Source organism: Plectropomus leopardus, chromosome 2 (assembly GCF_008729295.1).
Source record: "Plectropomus leopardus isolate mb chromosome 2, YSFRI_Pleo_2.0, whole genome shotgun sequence".
NCBI classification, from domain to species: domain Eukaryota; kingdom Metazoa; phylum Chordata; class Actinopteri; order Perciformes; family Serranidae; genus Plectropomus; species Plectropomus leopardus.
The window spans coordinates 19,360,845-19,386,151 of record NC_056464.1 but is presented as its reverse complement, the minus strand read 5'-3'; the positions used below and the strand labels follow the sequence as shown (position 1 = coordinate 19,386,151).

Genomic DNA, 25,307 nt, shown 5'->3' with positions numbered 1-25,307 from the left:
AAAAAAATGGAATATAAAGAACACAAAATGTATGTTTAAAAGGTGCAATGGAGGGATTGTACACTTGTGCAGAAGTTGGAGTTACAGTGCAAATATCTACAGTCTAAATAAATAAATGGAGGCACATGAGCACAACTACACAATAAAAAAAAAAGCACGTGCATGTGCATGCGTGCGTATGGACGCGATAACGAGCGCACGCCACTCTCAGCGCACTTCATTCATTGCTGCTTGCGCTGCTGTGGAGACTCACAGTGCTGAGCACGCTGGGAAGAAGAGCCTTCAAACTGGGACCATGAGGGGCTCATGCCGCCCGAGAAGCACGCGGGACAGAGCAGGTAGGGTGCAGACTCACTTTTAGTTTTCTTACATATATTTTTGGCACTCTTTGTCAGTGGATTTTGTGTGCAGTGAGTGCTCCGGAGCAGCTGGGCTCGCGAGCGGAAGAAGTAAACAAGGCTGTGTCACGTAGGCATGCTTCAGAGCTTGACAAGGGGCTTCCAACCGAGGAGAGGCGGGACGGACTGCGGCACACAGTCGCTACATTTGGGAAAGACTGGGCATTTCATCTTTCGCGTAGGAAAGAAATAGTTTGCAAATGCCAAGGATGCTTTGGCAGCGACCATCTTTTCATCTGCTGCTGCAGCTGCTGTGTTGTTAGCCTGGAAGCTAACTGGTGGGCTGACAGAATGTAAACACGACTTGTTTGTTTCAAAAAGCTTTCCAAACAGCATGTTTCTGATTATCATGTTGTGTCAAAGAGCCTCCCCAGCAGATCTGGGAGAGTTTGTACTCAAGAATGTTCTAGAAATGTCTGGAGATGATTGTTATTGTGGATCTGCTCTCGGGTAATGTTGAGGAAATGCTGTCTGACCACGCTGTGCTGTGACAGGAGAGGACAGCGAAACTTGTCATCATATTCTGGCATACTGTCACCTCCAGGCTGGTTGTCCCTGCAGGTCTTTCAGCATTATCATCACATATTTAGGAGCTCTCCGTATGGCTCACACAATGTCTGTTAAAAATACCACAACAGTTTGGTTTTTAAAAACTTGCTTTTAAATGTTGTGGGGTTTTTTTTTATTGCTGATTCTTGTAGCTACAAAAAGATTTCATGTGCAGCAGTTGTTGGGGCAGATGGATAAAAGATTTCAGTGTTAATTTGAGCGCTGGCTTGTGTCAAAGGTAAATGGACATTTCAACCTGAACTTTTGTTGTTTATTTTTGCATGAAGTCAGTCTATTACATTATTATTGAGGTTAACAATACTTAACATACCACAGGGGATTATGTGAATATGAACAGCATCTGAACCAAAGCTAATGCTATGCACTATATAATCCAATGACTCAAGTTATTATGAGAATAGGCAATTGCGTAACTCTATCTGTCATGAAGCCCGGAGGGCCTGTTACACACTGTGTTGCTGTGCTGTCATATTGACCAGCATCATGCAGAGAGGACAAACTGTAACAAGTCTCTGATAGATTTTGAGGGAGGGATTCACAAGCTGCTCCTTGTACGAATATGGTCACAGTGGTTTAAGTGCTCGAGCTGTTGTGGCAGATGCAGGAGGGATGAGCAGGGCTCAGGCTGTGTTGGTGTGTCCGAGATGTGCTCTGCTGGCTTGTCTGTGTGCCAGCAGAGAGGTGGGGCTAAGCAGAAAAACAGGACAAACATGCTAGAAAGTTGCATACATGTGTATTTGTGGTGTCTGGTCAAGTTATTTTAGGAACAAATGCATACAGCAACTTTGTATTTTAGCTGTCCAGTACATCAATAACATCCATATTAAGCTGTCTCTGCTGTTAACAGAGATTTAAATATGATGTGAAGTAGACACAGGTTGTGAAAGCATTGAGTGAGCTTTGTCTCTGGAGTACTCACATAGTGGATATATGTTTGCAGATGAAGAGAAATATGCTTCAGTGGGTGCAACAGACCTGACACAGATCATATCCCTACATGTACTCCACAGTAGCTTTATACCCCTCAGGATATTTCCTTGAGCCTCAGACGCTGCCAAATGCAGTAAATCTACCCTCTTCCACCCTCTATTTCCACCTCTCGATTATACCCAACAATCCTTGTTTTGTTCCGTTTTTATTTCTGTCCTTATTCTAAATAATCACAATAAATAACCCTTCTCATCCTTGTTCATCGACTCGCTCTCTCGCTGGCTGGCTGGCTCACTCTACAGCCCTCCCTCCCTGTGTCTGCTCTCTATCTGGGGGAAAGTTCACCCGCTCACTCAGAATCTCATTATAGGCTTCAGGCAGAGCTGCTGTAGCCTACATGTCTGTGTGATGCCGATGCAGTCATTGTACGCCTGCGCACTGCACTGATCTTGCTGGTGTTTTGCATCTGGGTGGGGGCATTCAAGTGCAAGGTTGTTTTCTCTTATTTTTATATGTTTTTTTTACTGCTTGCAGATGTTGCAACATTTCTGTACAATGGAGACATTATTCTTGCTGTTTAAGACTCACCTGTTCTGTCATCCTCTGTAGCATGTGACACAAAAGGAACACACGACTCTGGATTACAATACATATAAATAAATGCAGGAAAGATCAGCCCAGATTGACAGAGAATTTATTGATAATGATGTCACTGTTTAAGTCATGCACAAAATGATGTTTGCAGCTCCTGCAGTGTGAAGGCTTGCTGTTCTTTTTTGGCTTATTTTTTTCTGTTTTGGACTATTGATTGGGGGAAAAAGCAGCAATTTTAAGGGGTCACCTTGAGCTTCTGGGGCATTTTTCACACTTTTTAATTTTAATTTTTTTTTTTTTTTTTTACAAGTAATCAGATCAATGATGATAAATTAATAGAGTCAGTAATGAAAATATTCCTGTGTTGCAAAGACAAATCAGATGATAGAGACTTACAGACTGATAATACACATGTCCAGTGTCTACATACTTTTATTCTGAGTCTGTTTTTTATGGTTTGGGCTAGACCCAGTTTTAGTTAATAGTCATTATGATGGTAAATCATTCACTGATGTTTTAGGCAATAGTGTGCTTTTGTCTTTGTGTACATGAGCCCTGTCGCCTTGTAAAAGGAAAGCTATTTTCCCCCAAACTGTTGCCAGAACTAATTCAATCTAGAAATGGTTTTCTAGGTTTTATGCAGGTGAAGGTGATGTCACAGAGTCCTGACTGACCTCAACCCCATCAGGCACCTTTAAGATGAGTTCAAACGCAGACCACAAGCCAGACCTTACTGCCAAAGACCTGACAAATCTCTGCAGTCAGGATCCAAAATATTGCGGGAAGTCTTACCAAGAGAGTGGAGGCTGATGTAGCAGCAAATTGGAGGGTCAATGCATCACACAGATATTTTTATCCATGAAGTGTAGAAAGTCTGCAGAGATCAAAATGAGGTCCTGATCTTTTTAAGCTAAAACAACTGGGTGTGCTTTTAGATTACAGACTCTACATTATGTTTTATTTTGTGTCTGATACATATTCCATAAGATAATAGATACATTCATACTTTTTACTGCTGCGTAGTAAATGCAGGATCTGAACAAGTCGTGAACACCTGCATCGACTTGCTGCTACTCGCCTCGCTGTTGAACACTGCTGCTGGTCATACTATACATAGTTGTTATCTGCATTTGTCAGCTATGAAAGATCTATGTTATTCAGCATTTTGATGTCTAATCTTTTACATTTCTCAAAAAAATAAATAAAAAAAACTACATTCCATCAGGGATGCAACAGGAGGCATACACTGTGTTTTTTTTTTTTTTTTTTTTAGGAAAATCCTGCATAGTGTATCTTTAAGGTTTGGGAATAGATGACTGATGGTGAGTAAAAGGCAGACGAGCATGCTGCTGCAGTGTCATTTAGACATAAAAAAAGAGAGATTATTTTGTTTTTTATAATTTCTATTTTATCCATTTATCCAATTGATTGCTCAGTGAGGCACTAACACACACCCGAATAATTTATATTCTACATGCTGTATTATTCAGCAGGTCAAATTAGAGAAGTTATGTATGCTTAATACAGGATATATTTTATTTAATGTTTATTTATTAGGGATGCACTGATCCAACTTTGTCAGTGCTGATATGATTCCTGGGCTTTACGTTTTGGCTGATACTGAGTATCAATCTGATACCAATATGTAATCAATAATCTGTATTCTTAACTGTGTGAAAGTGACTGGGATCATTCTTTCATGTGTAAAGTAACATTATAGGCTTGACTTAAACATTTCTTTCCTAATTGTGAAACAAAATGCAACAAACAAATACACACAGTTCATTTACTAAACTGTTTATTGTTAAAATTATAAAATTGTGCACCAGCAACTTTGTAAAAGAAAAAAAAATATTAACAGGTGCAGGTACAGCAGGTAGACATAGAAGTTGTCGGTGCAGGAAGTGTCATCAGATGTTAAAGTACAGTAGAATTGAAATGAATGGGACCAGTTGTCACTGATACCTGATACAGCTATCTGAGTCTGTATTGCCCCCCCTATCCAATATCAGTATCAGAACAATGCATCTCTAATATGTACATTTGTATTTTTTTCAAAACTATATCTGATGTCGTGTGTGCTTCCTCAACAGTTTGGCTGTTAAATTCTTTGACTCTTCGCCAAACAGTTTTTAAATAAGTGGTTGAAAAAATAAATAAATAACGCTTATAAACTTGAAGACCCATACTGTAGTCAAGTGTATGCACTGAAGTAATGAAAATGTGTGTGTGTGTGTGTTTGCGCATGTGTGTGTGACTATTGCTCGAAGCTCTGAAGTGTGGTGTCTGATGGGATTAGTCCTGCTGACACGCTGGCTGTCTCAGACGGCGGTGCCCTTTGACCTCAGGATGTGTTTACTGTCACTGTGGATGTTGAACTGATAACACAGCTGCCAGTAACATCTCTCATCTTTGTATCAACTTTATTTTCTGCTACAATGAAATCCAAGCTCCTGGCCTTTAAAAATGAGTACACAGCGCCACCTGGTGTTATTTGACATTACATTACGTCTCATCAGTTTGAGAACAAACACAACGCAGACGTCCACATTCATTACAAGTCAGGAGGTTGTAAATTCGACATGATTCAGTCATTACTCATAAAAATTGAACCAGTTGTTTAGATAGTTGTTGATAAGTGTTGTCTATGGCTGCTTCATCTGCTTCTTGTCTCATATATATTTAGGAATTTGAGTACAGAAGTTTGTTGTAGTGGTTTAATGAAGTATGGTGGCAGTATGATAAACTATCTCCCTCACAGATATCTGGCTGCAGATCTGACCCAGGGTAAATGAAATGGAAGCAAAGCGTATGTAAATAGGCCTACAGTTGGCATATGACAAGATCAGTTTTCAAGTATTGTAACAATACTTGTCCAAAAACTCAAAGATATTCAGTTCACAAGATATTAATGAATAAAATTTCTGAGGATGAAAGGTTACTTGACTATTAACAGAAAACTAGGAGATAATTATTCCTTAAAAAATGATTAATTGTTTCAGTTATTTTTCATTCCAAAGCCCAGACTTCATCCTCTCAGATATGTCAATTTGCTACTTTTCACAATTGTGAATAATCTTTGAAGTTTTGGACTCTTTGTTGGACAAGACAAACATTTTGAAGACCTTGCCATGAGAAATTAGGCTATACTGGGCATATTATAGTACTGACATTTTCTAGCAAAAAAAAACAAAAAGAGAAAAGAATCAATAATTCTGGTATTGTTGTTATCATCATTGATTTTTAAGAGAAAGTCAGCCACGGAAAAAAATCTTTTAGATCTACTGTGTAAGTTAAAAAGTAATGATCAATTGATCCACTTATTTTTTCTGATGATTAATTGGTTGCTTTATATAATGAATGAACTGTCTGGAGCTGAGGGGATTACTTGGGTAACCTAATTGACAGAAGGTTACGACTTATTTTTGATAAGTAATTCATGGATTCAATTATTTTTTAAGCAAACCTTGTTTTTTTTCCTGTTTAAATAGATCAACCAATGAATCAATATTAGAAAAAATAATTAGCAGATTAATTGATAATGAAAATAATTATTTGTTTCAGCAATCAGTTGATAATTTTAACATACACAATAGATTTAACAGTATTTCCCCAACATAATAATAATGATTATTAGTTATTGTTATAATTAACGAATAAATAATAATTATTCTAATTACCAAATAGCCTATGAAGGTTCGAACATTGAATAGTTTTGTTGTTATTGTTAAAGCTATTAGCAGCTGATTGCAATCCTTTGTTGTCAAATTATGTCCAATGTCAGATGTTGAAGTTGTTGATGACTTTTGTCACAGAGAAGCTGTGTGATGTGGACTGTGGGGCCCGTGACTGGGTTGTGTGAACCTGGTGTGCCATGATAGTTTTCGTGATGATGTTTATCTGCACTTCCAGCAGTCAGCTTCACAGCACGCCCTCCTCTGTTCCCGACCCGCCTCTCCTATTGGCTGCCGGGGTCCTCATCTCTTTTCTGATTGGTTTATGTCTCAGCTGCATACACTGTCCATGTGTGCTCCATGTGAACAGAGCTACGCTTGTTTTTCTTCCACGTCTGCTTTCTCCAGTTTCTGTTGCTCACTCCCCGCGCCATTACGGTAGCACTTGAGAAGTTGTTTTCTTACATGAGCATCAGCATGTTGTCACGTGGGCTGGAGTTGTTTTTAAAAAAGATTTAAGGAATTGTATTCGTTGCATTAAAAAGAAAGTTCATTAAAATGTAAAGAATTACAAGAGCATACAAAAATGTGCCATACAAATATAATAATAAACTTTGTTTAGACTATAAAGCACTTTTCATACGAGTGATGTAGCTCACAGTGATTCACAATAAAAATGCAACACTAAAGCAAAAAAGGACAAGATTAGGAAATAAAATGACATCGATGACATGAAATCTGTAAGTGAAGGTTAAAAAAAAACAAATTAATATTTGGAAAAAAAAATAAATTATGAGAATTACATTAATTAAAAGCCAGACTAAATAAAAAAGGCATGGTCACCAAGACCACATGTCATAATGACATACCAAAAACAACCCCTCTCCCTCCCAAACACCCGAAGTTATCACTCTGTGAATAACGGAATACTTTTTCCATGGTCTTGTATCATGTCCATTATATTTATCAGCTCTGGACAAGCCTGAAGTTACGTTAGATATATATATATGTATACACACACACACACACACACACACACACACACACACACATGTGTGTGTGTGTTCTTTGAATAAATATAATGCCTGAGACAAGAGCCTATTGGCGACTTTAAACTGGAAACAAGACTGTGATAAATGTTTTGAACAACATTGTAACATAAATTGAATAAACAGTTGAAAACACGTATTGAGGCAGTCACATGAGGTTAAAATAACACGACTAAAACGCCGTTTAAGCAAAGTCACATCCTGTACCTGGCTCTTTGTTTTGCTCCTTCATTCTCTGGTGCGCTCACACTCCAGTCATTACGGTAATGGGAAACTGCTGTTTCTCAGCTGATGTTTAACATCCATCCTGCAGCCTGCTGAATCAGACTGCCGGGGCTACAGCCCACCGCCTCAGTTTTACACCAGGAGGGTAACATTACTGATCCAACATCCAGGATGTTGGACAACGAGGAGTACATGTTGGAAAACTCCCCGCGGGAGCTCATGCAGAACCCGCTCAGGAAGATCTGGATGCCGTGCAGAAACGGGCACATAGCTCAGAGACGGGGTAAGGTGCAGCCGGCCGGCAAGTGTCGCAAAGGATGCGACTGGGAGTTGATGGGGGGCATCTGCTAATATCCTGTCTCTTATTTTATTTTCATGTTTTTCTCTAAGATGTACTAATATAATCCAGGATCCAGTCTGTGTTTGAACTCAAAGACACTCCCTTATGCGAAATTATCCGTTATGTTTTTGATGTTGCGCACACATAATCTTGCCTTTTGGCGCTTGGACGTGTTGCATCAGCTCATCTGGTTCATTTTTTCCAATGACTGTCACATGCATGGTGGTATTTTACCTTTGAATAGCGGAGTAATTGCAAGCTCCCTGAATTGGATTTGGCCACATGAGACACACATGACTCAGATGCATCAGTTTACCCCACTCACAGTCGACATGTCCTATGGGTGTTAACCTGTTGGAGTAATTGTGACAGTGAGCAGCTGTTTTATTCCAGCCAGTCATTCTCAGTCTGATTTACTCTGTCTTTTAGGTGGGATAGTTTTTGCTGAGTCAAACTCTGCTCTCTTACTTGTTTTTCTCTTAAAACCGCCCAGTCCTGCATCCAGCACAAAACATCTTCCTCATCTTTTCCTCCAATCATTTTTTTCTTTGTAGTATAAATTACTCACTGCAAGAGTGTCTTAGGAAATCAAACCTAAAACATTTGTCCCATAAGGTCTGTGAGGTGAGTGAAGCTCGAGTGAACTTTAGGAGGAAACTGTTATGCAGGGATATCTGCAGAAGTGCTCCAGGTTGTGACTACTAATTTTTGTTTTTCTATAGTTTTGAGTTTTGCATTTTGAGCTAATTCTTTCACATATCAATGAGGGAGGGTTGAATAAAAACTGTTGTTATTATTATACAATAAAGTTTGGATGGAGGACAGGCTCCCTGTGAGCTGGAAGGAAGCAGGCATTGTCCCGATAAGGAAGCCAGAGAAGGATCCTAGTAAACCAGGAAGCTACAGACCCATTGCTCTGACATTTCATATATGCAATTTAATGGAACACATGCTTAATGAAAGACTCATGTACTTTTTGGCAAAGAGGGGATTGGTTGCCGCATACCAAAGTGGATTTAGGAGAGGCAGGGGCAATATGGACCCGGTTCTCTGTTTAGAATATGAGGTCAGGAGAGCTCAGGTTAATAAAGAGACAGTGGCTGCTGTGTTTTTTGATGAGAGGGCATAGATATGCTGTGAAGAGAAGGACTGTGGCTTCACAGGAAACAGCTGGACGAATTACTGGGTAGGGCTGAAGGTACACAATCACTACCCCCCAACCAAGAGAGTCCTGGAGGAGTGTTGGGAGAGGGCAAAAGGGGAAAAAACAAGCTTTGGACGGGTGGATAAAGGCATAGCAGAGCAGATGAAAGTGTTTGAGGTGGACTTTTGTCCAGCTCTAGTGTGGCCTGTGAGACCAGTCAGGGTTTTGCAGAATGCTGTGGTAGATATGCAGCTGCTGAATGTAAAACACAGCAATACATCTGCAAATCTGATGCAGGAATATTACAATTGTAAGTACAGGAAATAGAGGGATTATGTGTAGTTTTTTTCAGATGGGTCAAAGGATCCACTGACAGGGGCAACAGGAGCACACTTAGTGGGTGTGTGTCCTACAAACTTGCCATTCAGTTTTCTTTCTACCCAGTTTCTTGGATCTGCTGGTTATGGCACTTTAGATGCCTCGCTGCTGGTTATTAAGATTTTTCTCTGGTCTAGCCAAAATTGAAAATTCTTTGGGTTTTTTTTTTTGCTATTTTCTGTCTTTCATCTTTCCCACAATTGACATATCATTCAAAAACTACATTGCAAAGTTTACATTTGTGCTCAACACACTGCGTGTGATCTTTGGGTAGTTCATTAAGATTTGCAGTCTTCTTTGGCTGTGCAGTTAACACATGGCAGGTATCATGGCTAAGCCAGCCATCTCAGGGGCTGTAAAATGCTGAATGACATCTGCATCTGTATCAAAAGCTGTCGATGTAACTTTGATCGATATAGCATAATATTGCAGTATTTTACTTGGCAATATTGTATCAATACACGGATGCCAAGTGTCGATTTTTAAAAATGATTTAACCTATAAATATGTAAAATACAAATAAAAATTTTAGCAGTCTACTAGAATAATAAAATCAATTACTTTTTCTGTCCTTTGGATACATTTTACTGCTGATGAACAGACCGAAAACTTTATATTAAAAGATAAAACAATGTTGATATAGTTTTCTTTATAAGATATATTTTGCAGTTAAAAATAAAGCTAAGAAATCTCAGTATATCCCAGTATTTTTTTTTTTTACAACACTCAGAATATTGCAAAATTTTTAACATGGCAATAATATTGTATTGTGAAATCTTTTTTTGGGGACTCTGGTGATTCTTGCCTCTTAATACTAGTAGAGAAAACCAGAAAGAGCATTATAATTTTGTTGTAAATAAGAACAAAAATTATGTAGATAATGGAATGTAATATACTTTAAATATCTTCAACTTTCAGGTACAGCTTTCAAATTTTAAAAACTTGGGGGTCCAATGCGGCGCACAGTACAATATGGTGCTGTTTGTAATTAACCTCACCCTCTGCTGTCTACATGTTCATGCTCATCTCATCCTTATATCCATTTGTTTGTTCACCATGTGTCATCCCTTGTTGTCTCATTAAAAGCTAGTCTTGAGCCCCGACATGAACCCAAAATGCTGCTGAGACATTTCAGCATCAAGAGAATCTTGTGGCTCATTCACTGTCACAGTTGTTGTAGTAATGATGTCCCCGCTCTCTGGCAGGTGATTTTCTGCAGTAATGTGTGTCACTGCCACACACAGTGAGCTGAAATCGTTCCAACAAATGTTCTCACTGTCTGGTGTAATTATGAGCAACATTCAAAACTAATTAAACTCTTGCTGAACTAAAAAAATCTTGACAAGCCATGCTCAGCAAATTAAATGTGGGAGAGGTGAGTTTAATTAAAAGTCGGTGTTTCTTTCTCTCTCTGTCACACAGTGTGTATGACGAACTGCCCGACCCTCATTGTTACTGTTGGACTTCCAGCTCGTGGGAAGACTTACATTTCAAAGAAGCTGACACGCTACTTAAACTGGATAGGTGTGCCAACCAAAGGTACCAGCCACACACCAAAAACATACAGGCACACATATATTTACATACAGTATGAGTTAACAGTATAAACCAGCCATACGCCATCTATTTAAAAATAACAAGCTCTCATCTGTAACAGAGTTCAATGTTGGCCAGTACCGGAGGGAGTGTCTGAAGATCTACAAGTCCTTCGAGTTCTTCCGTCCAGATAATGAAGAGGGCTTAAAAATCAGACGGTAAGTCTACAATGACTGGACAGTCACAAGCAATGAAGGGCCAGTAGTCTTTAGGTTTTCATACCAATCAAAAAATCTGCTCACTGACAGTTTCATCAAGTAGAAAGAAGGAGGCCGTCTGTGTAGTCACCTGCTGAGATGATGAGATAGCAAGAAAACCTGCAGACTGTTGGCTTTTTACGGCACATGTTCGACCACTGTGATTTATGCTTATATACAGTAACTGAATCATACTACAGTGCTGTATCCTAAAGTATTGGCATTGCAGTACATTTATTGGAGCAGAAGATGAACAAATTGTGTCCATAGATCAGATGACTACCAGCTGTATGGCTAGAAATCATAGCATTTAATATATATATATATTAATGAACACAGGAGTAAATGCCGTTTTGCTTTGACTTATTTTGCACACAGTTAAAAAAAAACAAAAAAAACAGCCTTTTATCGTCTTCTGTCTTCCTTGAGCTTGTTGGGCTCAAGATGTCTTTATCTTTTAAGAGACCCCTCTAACAAACCATTGCAACTCAAGAACGTGTCATGTGGTTTTTCTACACAAAAGATGAGGTTAAAACTTTTCCCGTGTGTCTGCCTAAATGAAATATACATTAACTAGTTGGTTAATGAACACAACACTACAAGTCTTTACAATACTCTCTGTGCCTGCTGTCCGTCCACAGTCAGTGTGCGTTGGCAGCACTTAATGATGTTCGGCAGTACCTGAGCGTCGAAGGAGGACAGGTGGCAGTGAGTGCTTGATGCTGTCTTTAAGTTCTCCATAGCAAATGGTCATATTATCAATACATATCAGGGCTGCATAAAGAGTTTTTTTCTCCTGCTTTCAGGTGTTTGATGCTACAAATACAACAAGAGAAAGAAGAGGGACCATTGTCAAGTTTGCTGAGCAGAATGGGTTCAAGGTATGTCAACCAAGGCAAGGTATTATTGTACACAGTCACTTTGACTTAAAGGTATTCATGTTTACTATATTGTCTTTTCAATGCAGGTATTTTTTGTGGAGTCTGTATGTGAGGACCCAGATGTCATCGCTCAAAATATAGTGGTAAGCCTTTTCACTTTTTATTCTATCGGTATAAGTAATCAGAAATGCAATAAACAAACAATGGACTTGGACAAGATATGTGACAAGTTCACTCCTCCTTGCATATGATAACACAACATTGCAACATTTAAAAAAAAGGGTAATATGAAGGTAGATAACGAAGACTTTCAAACTCCAGTTCAGATCCAAACAAACAAACTTGGTCTTGTAAATACTGGAAGTCGTGTCAGTCAGTCGCCCTGTGTCTCCCTCTGTAGCAAGTGAAGTTGGGCAGCCCAGACTACATACACTGCAACACAGAGGAGGCCATTGAGGACTTCATGAAGAGGATCAAGTGTTACGAGTCCTCCTACCAGCCTCTGGATGAGGTTCTGGACAGGTGAGGAAACACAAATAACACCAGATCAGATTAAACTACCTCCTCAAGATCACAGATGGTTGACTGGCTCTGTTTTTCCAGGGATCTGTCCTACATAAAGATCATGGACGTGGGCCGTCGTTACCTGGTGAACCGCGTCCTTGACCACATCCAAAGCCGAATTGTCTACTACCTGATGAACATCCATATCACGCCACGCTCTATCTACCTGTGTCGCCATGGGGAGAGCGACCTCAACATCAAGGGGCGGATCGGAGGAGACTCTGGCTTGTCTGCCAGAGGAAATGAGGTGCGTGTTTGTGTCACATGTGGGTTTGAATGTAAACTGTATGTCAATATGGCTTTTGAGGGGAAATCATTTTTCTGATTGGACAGATTTGATCTCTTGTGTTCTAGTTTGCCAAAACACTGGGGAAATTCATACAGGACCAGAACATCAAAGATCTAAAAGTGTGGACCAGTCAGATGAAGAGGACAATCCAGACAGCTGAGTGCCTGGGCGTGCCATACGAACAATGGAAGTCACTCAATGAAATAGATGCTGTATGTTCATGTCTGTTTTCATCAAAATTAATCCAGAGACCTTTTTTAAAGCATGTGTAAACCTAAGCTGAACACATCTTCTCCTCTCTTTACAAAGGGAGTGTGTGAGGAAATGATGTATGAGGAGATCCAGGAGCATTACCCTGTGGAGTTTGCACTGAGAGACCAAGACAAGTACCGCTACCGGTATCCTAAAGGAGAGGTGAGAATTTGGTTCCATATGTTTCAATTCTCTTATTTTGAGGTGAATGTGTTTGTTTGTGACCTGAAAAAAGTGTTTCTGACGGATTTGTGATTCTCCATCAGTCTTATGAAGACCTGGTGCAGCGACTTGAGCCTGTGATCATGGAGTTGGAGAGACAGGAGAATGTTCTGGTCATTTGTCATCAGGCCGTCATGCGTTGTCTTCTTGCATATTTCCTTGACAAGACTGCAGGTATAAACAACTTAAAACAAGCAAAATGAACAACATTTCAAAGTTTATTGACAGTTTTTGATTATTTACTTATTTATTATATACATTGGGTTAATTTAAAAAAGAAAAAATCTGTAGCTAAATATCGATGGACTGAAAAGCACCATTTGTGCAGCTTCAATGAAAATGTAATCCTGACCCTGAGATTTCCTGTATGTTTCATAACTTTGTCTTTGTCTTCACAGATGAATTGCCTTATCTTAAGTGCCATTTGCACACAGTGTTGAAGTTGACCCCCATGGCTTATGGTGAGTTGTGTGATATTGACATATAATATTAGTGAGTTGCAATCACATATAACTTCAGAAAGTATCAGACACCAACTTCTAGCTGTCTCTCAAACTCTGTATCCAGTCAAGCCAAGACAATAAAGAATATAATATATAGAGTAAAAGGAGTCAGAGATGTCCCCAAAATGTCTTAGTATAGTATGCCGTCAAAAATGACCCGAAAATGTCACAGTATATAGTATGTCGTCATAGTATAGTATGTTATCAAAAATCTCACAAAATCTTTACAGTATAGTATGTCCTCAAAAATCTCATGAAAAAGACATAATATATTTAGTATGTCGTCAAAAATGACCCAAAATGGTGGCACCTGCTGGCTCAGTGGATAGAACAAGGTTGTATCGTCGCCACAGCAGCCACAGGTTCAATTCCCGCCCCGGCCCTTTGCTGCATGTATGCCCCCATTTCACTCTCAAGCTGTTCTGTCCATTAAAGGCAATAAAAAGACCAACAAATACTCTTAAAAAAAAAAAAAAGACCCAAATTGGCACAAAAACGTCATAGAATAGTATGTCATCAAAAATTACCCAAAACCTCATAGCATAGTATTTTGTTGAAAATTACCTTAAAATGTCATAGTATAGTTTGTCTTCAAAAATGACCCTAAAACATCATAATATTGTCAAAATAACCCACAATGTTATATTACAGTAAGTTGTCAAAAAGTGACCCCAAAATGTCATGCTATAATAAGTCGTCAAAAAGTGACCCCAAAATGTCATACTTTAGTTTGTCGTTAAAAATGACCTCATAATTTAGCATGTCAAAAAACTGGCGAACAAGGCAATAGTATAGTACGTCGAAAAAAGTCAAATTTTGACTACTCCTAAAAATGGCTGAAAACTATGTAGAATATCTTGCATAAACATGTCATGGTATAGAAAGTGGAAATAAAGACCAAAAAAGGCCAAATTCCTCATAATTTAGCATGTCAACAAAATGGCGAACAAGGCAATAGTATAGTATGTCGAAAAAAGTCAAATTTTGACAGCTCCTAAAAATGGCTGAAAACGACATAAAATAGCTTGTAAAGACGTGTCATATTATACAAAATGGAAATAAAGTCCAAAAAAGGCCAAAATCCTCATAATTTAGCATGTCAAAAAAATGGCGAACAAGGCAATAGTATAGTATGTCGAAAAAAGCCAAATTTTGACTACTCCTAAAAATGGCTGAAAACAATGTAGAATAGCTTGTAGAAATGTGTCATGGTATAGAAAGTGGAAATAAAGTCTAAAAAAGGCCAAAATCCAAATAATTTAACATGTCAAAAAAATAGCGAACAAGGCAATAGTATAGTATGTCGAAAAAAGTCAAATTTTGATTACTCCTAAAAATGGCTGAAAACGAGTCAAATTTTGACTACTCCTAAAAATGGCTGAAAAACGATGTAGAATAGCTTGTAGAAACGTGTCATGGTATAGAAAGTGGAAATAAAGTCCAAAAAAGGCCAAAAATCCTCATAATTTAGCATGTCAAAAAAATGGCGAACAAGGCAATAGTAATAGTATGTCGAAAAAAAGTCAAATTTTGACTGCTCCTAAAAATGGCTGAAAACGAAGTAGAATAGCTTGTAGAAACGTGTCATGGTATACAAAGTGGAAATAAAGTCCAAAAAAGGCCAAAAAATCCTCATAATTTAGCATGTCAAAAAAAATGGCGAACAAGGCAATAGTATAGTATGTCGAGAAAAAAAAGTCAAATTTTGACTACTCCTAAAAATGGCTGAAAACGACATGTAGAATAGCTTGTAGAAACGTGTTATAGTATACAAAGTGGAAATAAAGTCCAAAAAAAAGGCCAAAAAATCCTCATAATTTAGCATGTCAAAAAAATGGCGAACAAGGCAATAGTATAGTATGTCGAAAAAAGTCAAATTTTGACTACTCCTAAAAATGGCTGAAAACGATGTTACAGAATAGCTCGTAGAAACGTGTATAGTATACGAAAGTGGAAATAAAGTCCAAAAAAAAGGCCCAAAATCCTCATAATTTTTAGCATGTCAAAAAAAAATGGCGACCAACAAGGCAATAGTATAGTATGTCGAAAAAAAAGTCAAATTTTGACTGCTCCTAAAAATGGCTGAAAACGATGTAGAATAGCTTGTAGAAACGTGTCATGGTATAGAAAGTGGAAATAAAGTCCAAAAAAGGCCAAAATCCTCATAATTTAGCATGTCAAAAAAATGGCGAACAAGGCAATAGTATAGTATGTCGAAAAAAGTCAAATTTTGACTGCTCCTAAAAATGGCTGAAAACGATGTAGAATAGCTTGTAGAAACGTGTCATGGTATAGAAAGTGGAAATAAAGTCCAAAAAAGGCCAAAATCCTCATAATTTAGCATGTCAAAAAAATGGCGAACAAGGCAATAGTATAGTATGTCGAAAAAAGTCAAATTTTTGACTACTCCTAAAAATGGCTGAAAACGATGTAGAATAGCTTGTATAAAATGTGTCATGGTATACAAAGTGGAAATAAAGTCCAAAAAAGGCCAAAAAATCCTCATAATTTAGCATGTCAAAAAAATGGCGAACAAGGCAATAGTATAGTATGTCGAAAAAAGTCAAATTTTGACTACTCCTAAAAATGGCTGAAAACGACATAGAATAGCTTATAGAAGACGTGTCATAGTATACAAAGTGGAAATAAAGTCCAAAAAAGGCCAAAATCCTCATAATTTAGCATGTCAAAAAAAAATGCGAACAAGGCAATAGTATAGTATGTCGAAAAAAGTCAAATTTTGACTGCTCCTAAAAATGGCTGAAAATGACATAGAATAGCTTGGTAAAGACTGCGTAGAAACGTGTCATGTATAGAAAGTGGGAATAAGTACCCAAAAAAGGCCAAAAAATCCTCATAATTTAGCATGTCAAAAAATAGCGAACAAGGCAATAGTATAGTATGTCGAAAAAAGTCAAATTTTGACTGCTCCTAAAAAATGGCTGAAAAACATGTAGAATAGCTTTGTATGTCATGTATAATACTAAGTGGAAATAAAGGTCCAAAAAAGGGGCCAAAATCCTCATAATTTAGCATGTCGAAAAAAAAAAATGACTAAAAACCTAAAAAGCGAACAAGGCAATAAAGGAAAGCAAATAAAAGTCAAATTTTGACTACTCCTAAAAATGGCTGAAAACAATGTAAATAGCTTGTAAAACGTGTCATAGTATACAAAGTGGAAATAAAGGTCCAAAAAAGGCCAAAAAAATCCTCATAATTTAGCATGTCAAAAAAATAGCGAACAAGGCAATAGTATAGTATGTCGAAAAAAGTCAAATTTTGACTACTCCTAAAAATGGCTGAAAACGATGTAGAATAGCTTTATATAAACGTGTCATGGTATAGAAAGTGGAAATAAAGTCCAAAAAAGGCCAAAAATTCCTCATAATTTAGCATGTCAAAAAAAATAGCGAACAAAGGCAATAGTATAGTATGTCGAAAAAAGTCAAATTTTGACGCTCCTAAAAATGGCTGAAAAAACGATGTAGAATAGCTTGTAAAGACGTGTCATAGTATAGAAAGTGGAAATAAAGTCAAAAAGGCCAAAAAATCCTCATAATTTAGCATGTCAAAAAAATGGCGAACAAGGCAATAGTATAGTATGTCGAAAAAGTCAAATTTTGACTGCTCCTAAAAATGGCTGAAAACATGTAGAATAGCTTGTAGAAATGCGTGTATTATAGAAAGTGGAAATAAAGTCCAAAAAAAAGGCCAAAATCCTCATAATTTAGCATGTCAAAAAAAATACCGAACAAGGCAATAGTATAGTATGTCGAAAAAAGTCAAATTTTGACTGCTCCTAAAAATGGCTGAAAAAACGATGTAGAATAGCTTGTAGAAACGTGTCATGGTATAGAAAGTGGAAATAAAGTCCAAAAAAGCCAAAAATCCTCATAATTTAGCATGTCAAAAAAATGGCGAACAAGGCAATAGTATAGTATGTCGAAAAAAAGTCAAATTTTGACGCTCCTAAAAATGGCTGAAAACGATGATAGAATAGCTTGTAGAAACGTGTATATGGTATAGAAAGTGGAAATAAAGTCCAAAAAAGGCCAAAATCCTCATAATTTAGCATGTCAAAAAAATGGCGAACAAGGCAATAGTATAGTATGTCGAAAAAAGTCAAATTTTGACTACTCCTAAAAATGGCTGAAAACGATGTAGAATAGCTTGTAGAAACGTGTCATGGTATAGAAAGTGGAAATAAAGTCCAAAAAGGCCAAAAAATCCTCATAATTTAGCATGTCAAAAAAATGGCGAACAAGGCAATAGTATAGTATGTCGAAAAAAGTCAAATTTTGACTACTCCTAAAAATGGCTGAAAACGATGTAGAATAGCTTGTAAAACGTGTCATAGTATACAAAGTGGAAATAAAGCCAAAAAAGGCCAAAAATCCTCATAATTTAGCATGTCAAAAAAATGGCGAACAAGGCAATAGTATAGTATGTCGAAAAAAAATTTTGACTGCTCCTAAAAATGGCTGAAAACGATGTAGAATAGCTTGTAGAAAACGTGTCATGGTATAGTAAACAAAGTGGAAATAAAGTCCAAAAAAGGCCAAAATCCTCATAATTTAGCATGTCAAAAAAATGGCGAACAAGGCAATAGTATAGTATGTCGAAAAAAGTCAAATTTTGACTGCTCCTAAAAATGGCTGAAAACGATATAGAATAGCTTGTAAAGAAACGTGTCATAGGTATATACAAAGTGGAAATAAGTCCCAAAAAAAGGCCAAATCCTCATAATTTAGCATGTCAAAAAATTAGCGTCAAAAAGGCAATAGTATAGTATGTCGAAAAAAAGTCAAATTTTGACTACTCCTAAAAATGGCTGAAAACGATGTAGAATAGCTTGTAGACGTGTCATAGTATCCAAAGTGGAAATAAAGTCCAAAAAAGGCCAAAATCCTCATAAATTTAGCATGTCAAAAAATAGCGAACAAGGCAATAGTATAGTATGTCGAAAAAAGTCAAATTTTGACTGCTCCTAAAAATGGCTGAAAACGATGTAGAATAGCTTGTAGAATAACGTGTCATGGTATACAAAGTGGGAATAAAGGCCAAAAAAGGCCAAAAATCCTTCATAATTTAGCATGTCAAAAAAAATCCTCGAACAAGGCAATAGTATAGTATGTCGAAAAAAGTCAATTTTGACTGCTTCTAAAAAATGGGCTGAAAATGTCATAGAATAGCTTTGTAGAAACGATGCAAATGGTATATATAAAGTGGAAAATGAAGGTCAAAAAAGGCCAAAATCCTCATAATTTAGCATGTCAAAAAAATTAGCGAACAAGGCAATAGTATAGTATGTCGAAAAAAGTCAAATTTTGACTACTCCTAAAAATGGCTGAAAACGATGTAGAATAGCTTGTAGAAACGTTGTCATGGTATAAAAAGTGGAAATAAAGGAAAAAAAGGCCAAAAATCCCCTCATAATTTAGCATGTCAAAAAAATAGCGAACAAGGCAATAGTATAGTATGTCGAAAAAAGTCAAATTTTGAGTGCTCCTAAAAATGGCTGAAAACGATGTAGATAGCTTGTAGAAACGTGTCATGTATAGAAAGTGGAAATAAAGGCAAAAAAGGCCAAAAATCCTCATAATTTAGCATGTCAAAAAAATTGCGAACAAGGCAATAGTATAGTATGTCGAAAAAAGTCAAATTTTGACTACTCCTAAAAATGGCTGAAAACGATGTAGAATAGCTTGTAGAAACGTGTCATGGTATAGAAAGTGGAAATAAAGGCCAAAAAAAGGCAAAATCCTCATAATTTAGCATGTCAAAAAATTAGCGAACAAGGCAATAGTATAGTATGTCGAAAAAAGTCAAATTTTGACTGCTCCTAAAAATGGCTGAAAACGACATAGAATAGCTTGTAAAGACTTGTTATAGTATACAAAGTGGAAATAGAGGCCAACAAAGGCCAAAAACCTAATAATTTAGCATGTCAAAAAAATGCTAATGAAGGCAATAGTATAATATGTCGAAAAAAGTCCAATTTACAATAGCTTGTAGAGAAGCGTGGTCCTATCCAACATGGGAATGAAGGTCTAAACAGGCCAAAAACCTCATAATATAGCATGTCAAAAAAATGGCCAAAAAGGCATGTTGAAAAAAGACAAATTTGGACTACTCCTAAAATGGTTGAAAATGTCATAGAATAGCTTGTAGAGTCATGTTATATTATACAACGTGGGAATAAATGCCAAAAAAAGGCCAAAAACCTCCTAATTTATTATGTCATTAAAAAAATGGCAAAAAGTCATAGTATAGTAGGTCAAAAAATGTCAAATTTTTACATCATAAAAATGGAATGAAAATGAAAATTATATATTATAGCTTGTGGAGGCACGTCATAGTATACAAAGTGGAAACAAAGGCCAAAAAAGGCCCAAAACCGTCATCATTTAGCATGTCAAAAAAATAGCCGAAAACGCCATACTATATTGTGTTGAAAAATGTCAAGTATGACATGTTAAAAAAATGACTGAAATTGACATATTATAGCTTGAAGAGAAACATCACCGTACAGTGTCGAAAAAAAGGCCAAGAACATCACAGTGGCAGCAATGGCGGTGAACGTTCCAGTGGCAGCAGTGGGGGTGGTCGTCGCAGCAGCAGCGGTGGTGGTCGCAGTAGCAGTGGTGGTTGTCATAGCGGCAGCAGCGGTGGTGGTAATTCTAGCAGCAGTGGCGGTGTTCTCTCAGCAGCAGCAGTGGTGGTTGTAGCCGAAGCGGTGGTGGTTATCACAGCAACAGCGGGGTGCTTGTCGCAGCAACAGCGGTGGCTGTGGTCATCGCAACAGCGTCAGCTGTAGCTGTGGTCGTCGCAGTAACAGCGGTGGCTGTGGTCATCGCAACAGCGTCAGCTGTAGCTGTGGTCGTCGCAGCAGCAAAAGCTGTAGCTGTGGTCGTTGCAGCAGCGATGGTGGTGTTCGTCACAGCAGCAACAGTGTCGGCTGTGGTCGTAGCAGCAGCAGCAATGGTGGTGGTGGTCATCGCATCAGCAACAGCGTGGCTATGGTCGTCGCAGCAGCACCAGTGTCGGCTGTGGTCGTCGCAGCGGTAACAGCGACAACTATGGTCATTTCAGCAGCAACAGTGTCGGCTGTGGTCGTCACAGCAGCAACAGTGTCGGCTGTGGTCATCACAGCAGCAACAGTGTCGGCCGTGGTCGTCACAGCAGCAACAGCTGTGGTGGTGGCGGTCGTCGTGGCGGCAGTAGCCGTGGTGAAGAGGAGGGGTTAGAAAAACGCTGCCAGGGCTGGGCAGTCAAATCGGTTGAAAAAGAGGTTGAACTCGTTTGCTCTCTCCACATCCCCTCTTTTCAGCAACCCTTCCCCCTCTTGCCAAATGTGATCTTCATCATACCATCCCAAACCTCTCTCGCGTTGTTGTCCTACAGCCTCTGTTCGACTTTTATCCGGTAGGACTCTTGAGCCTCACGTGAGCGCAGTTTTATTTCCCTCTGAATATTTCTCAGGTCGGTCATGTTCCCCTCCTTAAAGGCCCGGGTTTTTTTTTGAGGAGGGCCTTGATGATGTCACTGGGGGCCCATGGCTTGTTGTTCGCGACTGTTTTGACTGGCGCAACATTGTCTATGCAAAAGTTCAGGTAGCCTGTAATGCATTGCGTGACGTCATCTATGTCCTCACCATGTGATTTCAGCAGCGCGCTCCAGTCAATGGACATTTTGGGTCATTTTTGAGAATCTGATGTTTTTCGTGGGGTTTTTAACATACTATACTCAAAAATCTAATAAAAACTTCAGTATGTCATCAAAAATTTCTCAAAAACATCACAGTATAGTATGTCGTCAAAAATCTCACAAAAACGTGATACTATAGAATGTTGTCAGAAATCTTACAGAAAAGTTGTGGTCTTTCTGACTTTTTTTAACATTCTTTTGATATACATAGAAGTCAATTACGAGTATTTAAACATAAGACGGACTTATGGTTTTATCCTTCGCACAAAATTATTCTACAAGAACAACAATTAATATTACTGAGACATAATCACATGACAAGTTATCTCCACTTGGTCTAATCAATTTCTGTTTTTGTTTTATCCTTCTCAGGATGTAAAGTGGAGTCTGTCTATCTAGGCGTGGACTCTGTGAACACACACAGAGACAGACCAGAGGTAAGTATCCCAGGCAGCACACTGAAATGTCTTCCAGCAGATGACAACTTAAATCTGCTTCATGGCTGATTGACCTCGCTGCGTTTTCCATCCACCTCATCCGTGACAGAGGACCCGATTGGGAGAATGTGTCGCAGTAAACACTTAAAATGTCAAAGCTGTGTGTGACGTTCTTTGATGATTTCTGAAGAGGCACACTGTATCTTCCATCAAATGTAGTCTCCATCTCCCTCCTGAAGCAGACTTCGCAGTCAGTGCTGATCCGTCCCTCTCTTCTTATTGCACAGAGAATGTAAATCTTTCACACACAGCAGAGGAAGCCGTGTTCAGTCTCCGTTCACCAGTGATCCTTGACAGCAATCAAGACAACTGTGACATCACTTCTACCTCCATCGTGTCAGCACTTTTTTTCCACATTTCATTTTTGTCTCTCAGTCTGAGCAGCTGGGGTTTTTTTTGTCTGTTAAGTCCTTTTCTTCGTCAGCCCCGAGAGCTTAATGCAATGCAAAGAAAACACATGAAAAGAGACAAACAAGATAAGATGCAGAACGCATCTTCAGTTTGACATTTTCTAGACAAAACTCTGCAAAGTGAGAAAAGAACCAAATACAAAAACTGCAGACCACACAGAACACAAAGGAAGTTAGTTTCAAAAATAAATAATGCAAAATTCATCATTCAGAAAGAAACTAATGTACTCTTTACTCAAATGCTGCATATGCTTTCAAATTGGTTTTGTTTCCAGGGCAACCATATTTTCCTCAGTGTTACATTTTCGTACGAACAACACAACAGAAATCCAGATTAAGGACAAATCACACAGCTCTGTGTGTGTGTGTGTGTGTGTGTGTGTGTGTGTGTTTGTGTGTGTATGTGCCTGCACATGTGTGCATATGTACCATGTGTCCATATTTGTGGGGACCAATTTGACTTAGACCTTGGGAGTGAGGACATTTAGGCTGGCCCTTTAAAGGGCTGTGTGAGGGTTCAGACTTGGTTTTAGAGTTGAGTTTAGGTTTAGGTTAAAGGTATAAGGATAGGGATAAGTTCAATTTAGGGTAAATGAAGTTCCCCACAAGTATAGAACACAAATGTGTTATGTGTATGGCATAAAAAATATGATCGTGACTGAAGGAGGGAACGTGAAAACAACCACGTAACATTAATATTGTTTTTAAATGTGTCTTTAAAAAGCATGTAGCATTTAACAGTTTCTTTGTTGCCCCAATTCTATTTACTTAACACCTTTTTACTATGCTTACATATACAAGAGACAGGTACATTTAACCTCAACATATATTTGTTTTGCAAATGAGTTGACGCACAATATAATTGTCATTCAGAATTGTTTTTTAAAGCTAAACCTTGTCTCTATGTTAACACTTGTTTACTGCTGAAATGTGATTGCGTAATCTGCAGTGACCTCCAGAATCCTGTCTAAAATTTCAGTTGCGAGACCTCGGCTTGAATCATGTTTACTGTTTAAAATGATATTTAATAAAATTACAAAATCACTGATAGTGTTAACACATTGTTGGAGGACATGTTTCATTTCATTGAATGTACTTTTTTTGTGTCTCAGATTTTTTGTGTTTGTGAAAGTTATTGTAAATATAAAAATCCAAACTGGAAAAATTCTCTTTCTCCTGTTAGTTTTTTCTGGTGAATACATCAGTGATTAGTTACAGTCATTCAGACAGTAACTATAATATGTCCATAAGTACACTTCTCTGCGTGCTACACGTCAGTGGGGGTTTGAGTAAAACATTGAATGGTTTTACTCAGGAAAGCAATAAGTAATGTATGATTAAACAAAACTCAACATGTCAGTAGTTATCTAGAGTAAAATTCTGACTTTTGTTTTACCTGCAAAGTCTTGTTTAATAATAGTCATTTAGATAATTTTGTGGTACTTAATTCTGAGCCATGAGCATGCCTAAATGTCTTGAAAAGAGATGTATTTAATGACAAAAACTGTCATTTGGAAACTACTGTAACAGCCCCCACAACATCCATTTATATATCTGTTAATACCAGCTGAAAGCATTAATCCTGCCTCAGTTAAACAAATTATATCTGAGTAACTATACTGTTTTTAAAGATCTGAGTATAAAGGAAGTACTCAATGAATTTAAGTCAGTGTGTAAATGTCAGATAAGCAATGTCAGTTTATAACTCGGCCCTTTTCTCTCCTCATGTTTCAGAATGTGAATGTGCAGCGCTCCACAGATGACGCTCTGCAAACAGTCCCAGCTCACCTCTAACTAAAGGTTCCTGCAGAAACCTTATCAGACTTTCTGCCTGGACCTCTGGACTGCGTCATTACAGCGGTGCTGTTCAACTACCCTGACTAAAAAAGCACTTTCACTGCACTTTCACTGCTTTCACTTTCATTCATTTTTTTACATCTGTCATGTTGTGAACTTCACTGAACTGCCACTGTAGCTCAACTCCCAGTGAGGAAAACTAAAGGAAAATGCCAATATTTTTTCATATGTGGGTTTGCTGTTGTTGCAATAATCCTTTATCTTTAAGAACCTTTTTCCGTAATTATATTTAATATTTACTGTATATTGTGCTGTGTATACTGCCATATGCTTTCAGTGTTTCTGATGTTTTTACTGTTTAAAACAAGTATCATTACACACACAAAAAATCTTAAGAGACTGTAAATACTTCAGTTAAAATGCTTGTGATAAAAGTCTTAAATCCCTGACTGTTGAAAAAAAACCCACCACGAATGAACATTAGAATTTTTTTAAACTGTGTTTTTCTTTGGTAGTTGTTGAGTTATATTAAAAATGCCATTGTGGTTACGAGGGGGGCAAGTGAGGATAAAAAAAAAAAATTGGTTATCATTTTTTAAAGTCTGACATGAAATGATTCCTTTCTTGTGTTTATGACTTATGATTTTTTTTTTTGCCAGGATAGTCTTCTTAAAAATGTTCTTGAAAAGATTAAAATGCAATGGTGGAACAGGTGGGAAAAAAAATTTCTACCTGGATAATTTTTTTTCCATCTGTGAAAACAGGAAAAAAAAAAAAAACTCATTACTGTCACTTCTTTAAACTAGAAAGACTTTTTTTCATAACAAGGTGTGCATTGTGTACATTTAGTCAGTGCTAATCAAACCAAAAGAAAGTCAAGACTGTAATGTCACATAACTTGTTAACACAAAGTATATGCACCTTGTGTGTTTAGAGCGTATGAGGATCAAACTCGCCTAGAAAAAAAATGTTTTGTGTCCTAATTAGAGCATGGGGTAGTGGTGCACATCCAATTTTTTAAAACCTGTTTTCATATATGAAAGAAAAGTCCATTTAGTAATATGGTGTAACAAAAGAAATTCCAAGTGTT

The 25,307-nt window shown here is 37.8% G+C and overlaps 1 protein-coding gene across 3 annotated transcripts; it reads left to right on the top strand.

The window, feature by feature from the left end:
• The first annotated feature begins 239 nt into the window (after positions 1-239).
• Positions 240-24,924, top strand: pfkfb4b (6-phosphofructo-2-kinase/fructose-2,6-biphosphatase 4b). Of its 3 annotated transcripts, none has more exons than XM_042504090.1 (14): positions 240-338; positions 10,725-10,841; positions 10,960-11,056; positions 11,737-11,803; positions 11,902-11,976; positions 12,063-12,119; positions 12,377-12,498; positions 12,580-12,787; positions 12,895-13,041; positions 13,139-13,243; positions 13,348-13,477; positions 13,702-13,764; positions 21,886-21,950; positions 24,155-24,924. In XM_042504090.1, the coding sequence occupies exons 1-14, from the start codon at positions 296-298 to the stop codon at positions 24,212-24,214; spliced, it is 1,356 nt and encodes a 451-aa protein (XP_042360024.1). In that variant the 5' UTR covers positions 240-295; the 3' UTR covers positions 24,215-24,924. The 3 variants fall into 3 exon arrangements, with proteins under 3 accessions (XP_042360024.1, XP_042360010.1, XP_042360018.1); XM_042504076.1 differs by lacking the exon at positions 240-338 and adding an exon at positions 7,533-7,723; XM_042504084.1 differs by lacking the exon at positions 240-338 and adding an exon at positions 7,533-7,723 and having other exon boundaries at positions 22,238-24,924.
• The last annotated feature ends 383 nt before the right edge of the window (positions 24,925-25,307 follow it).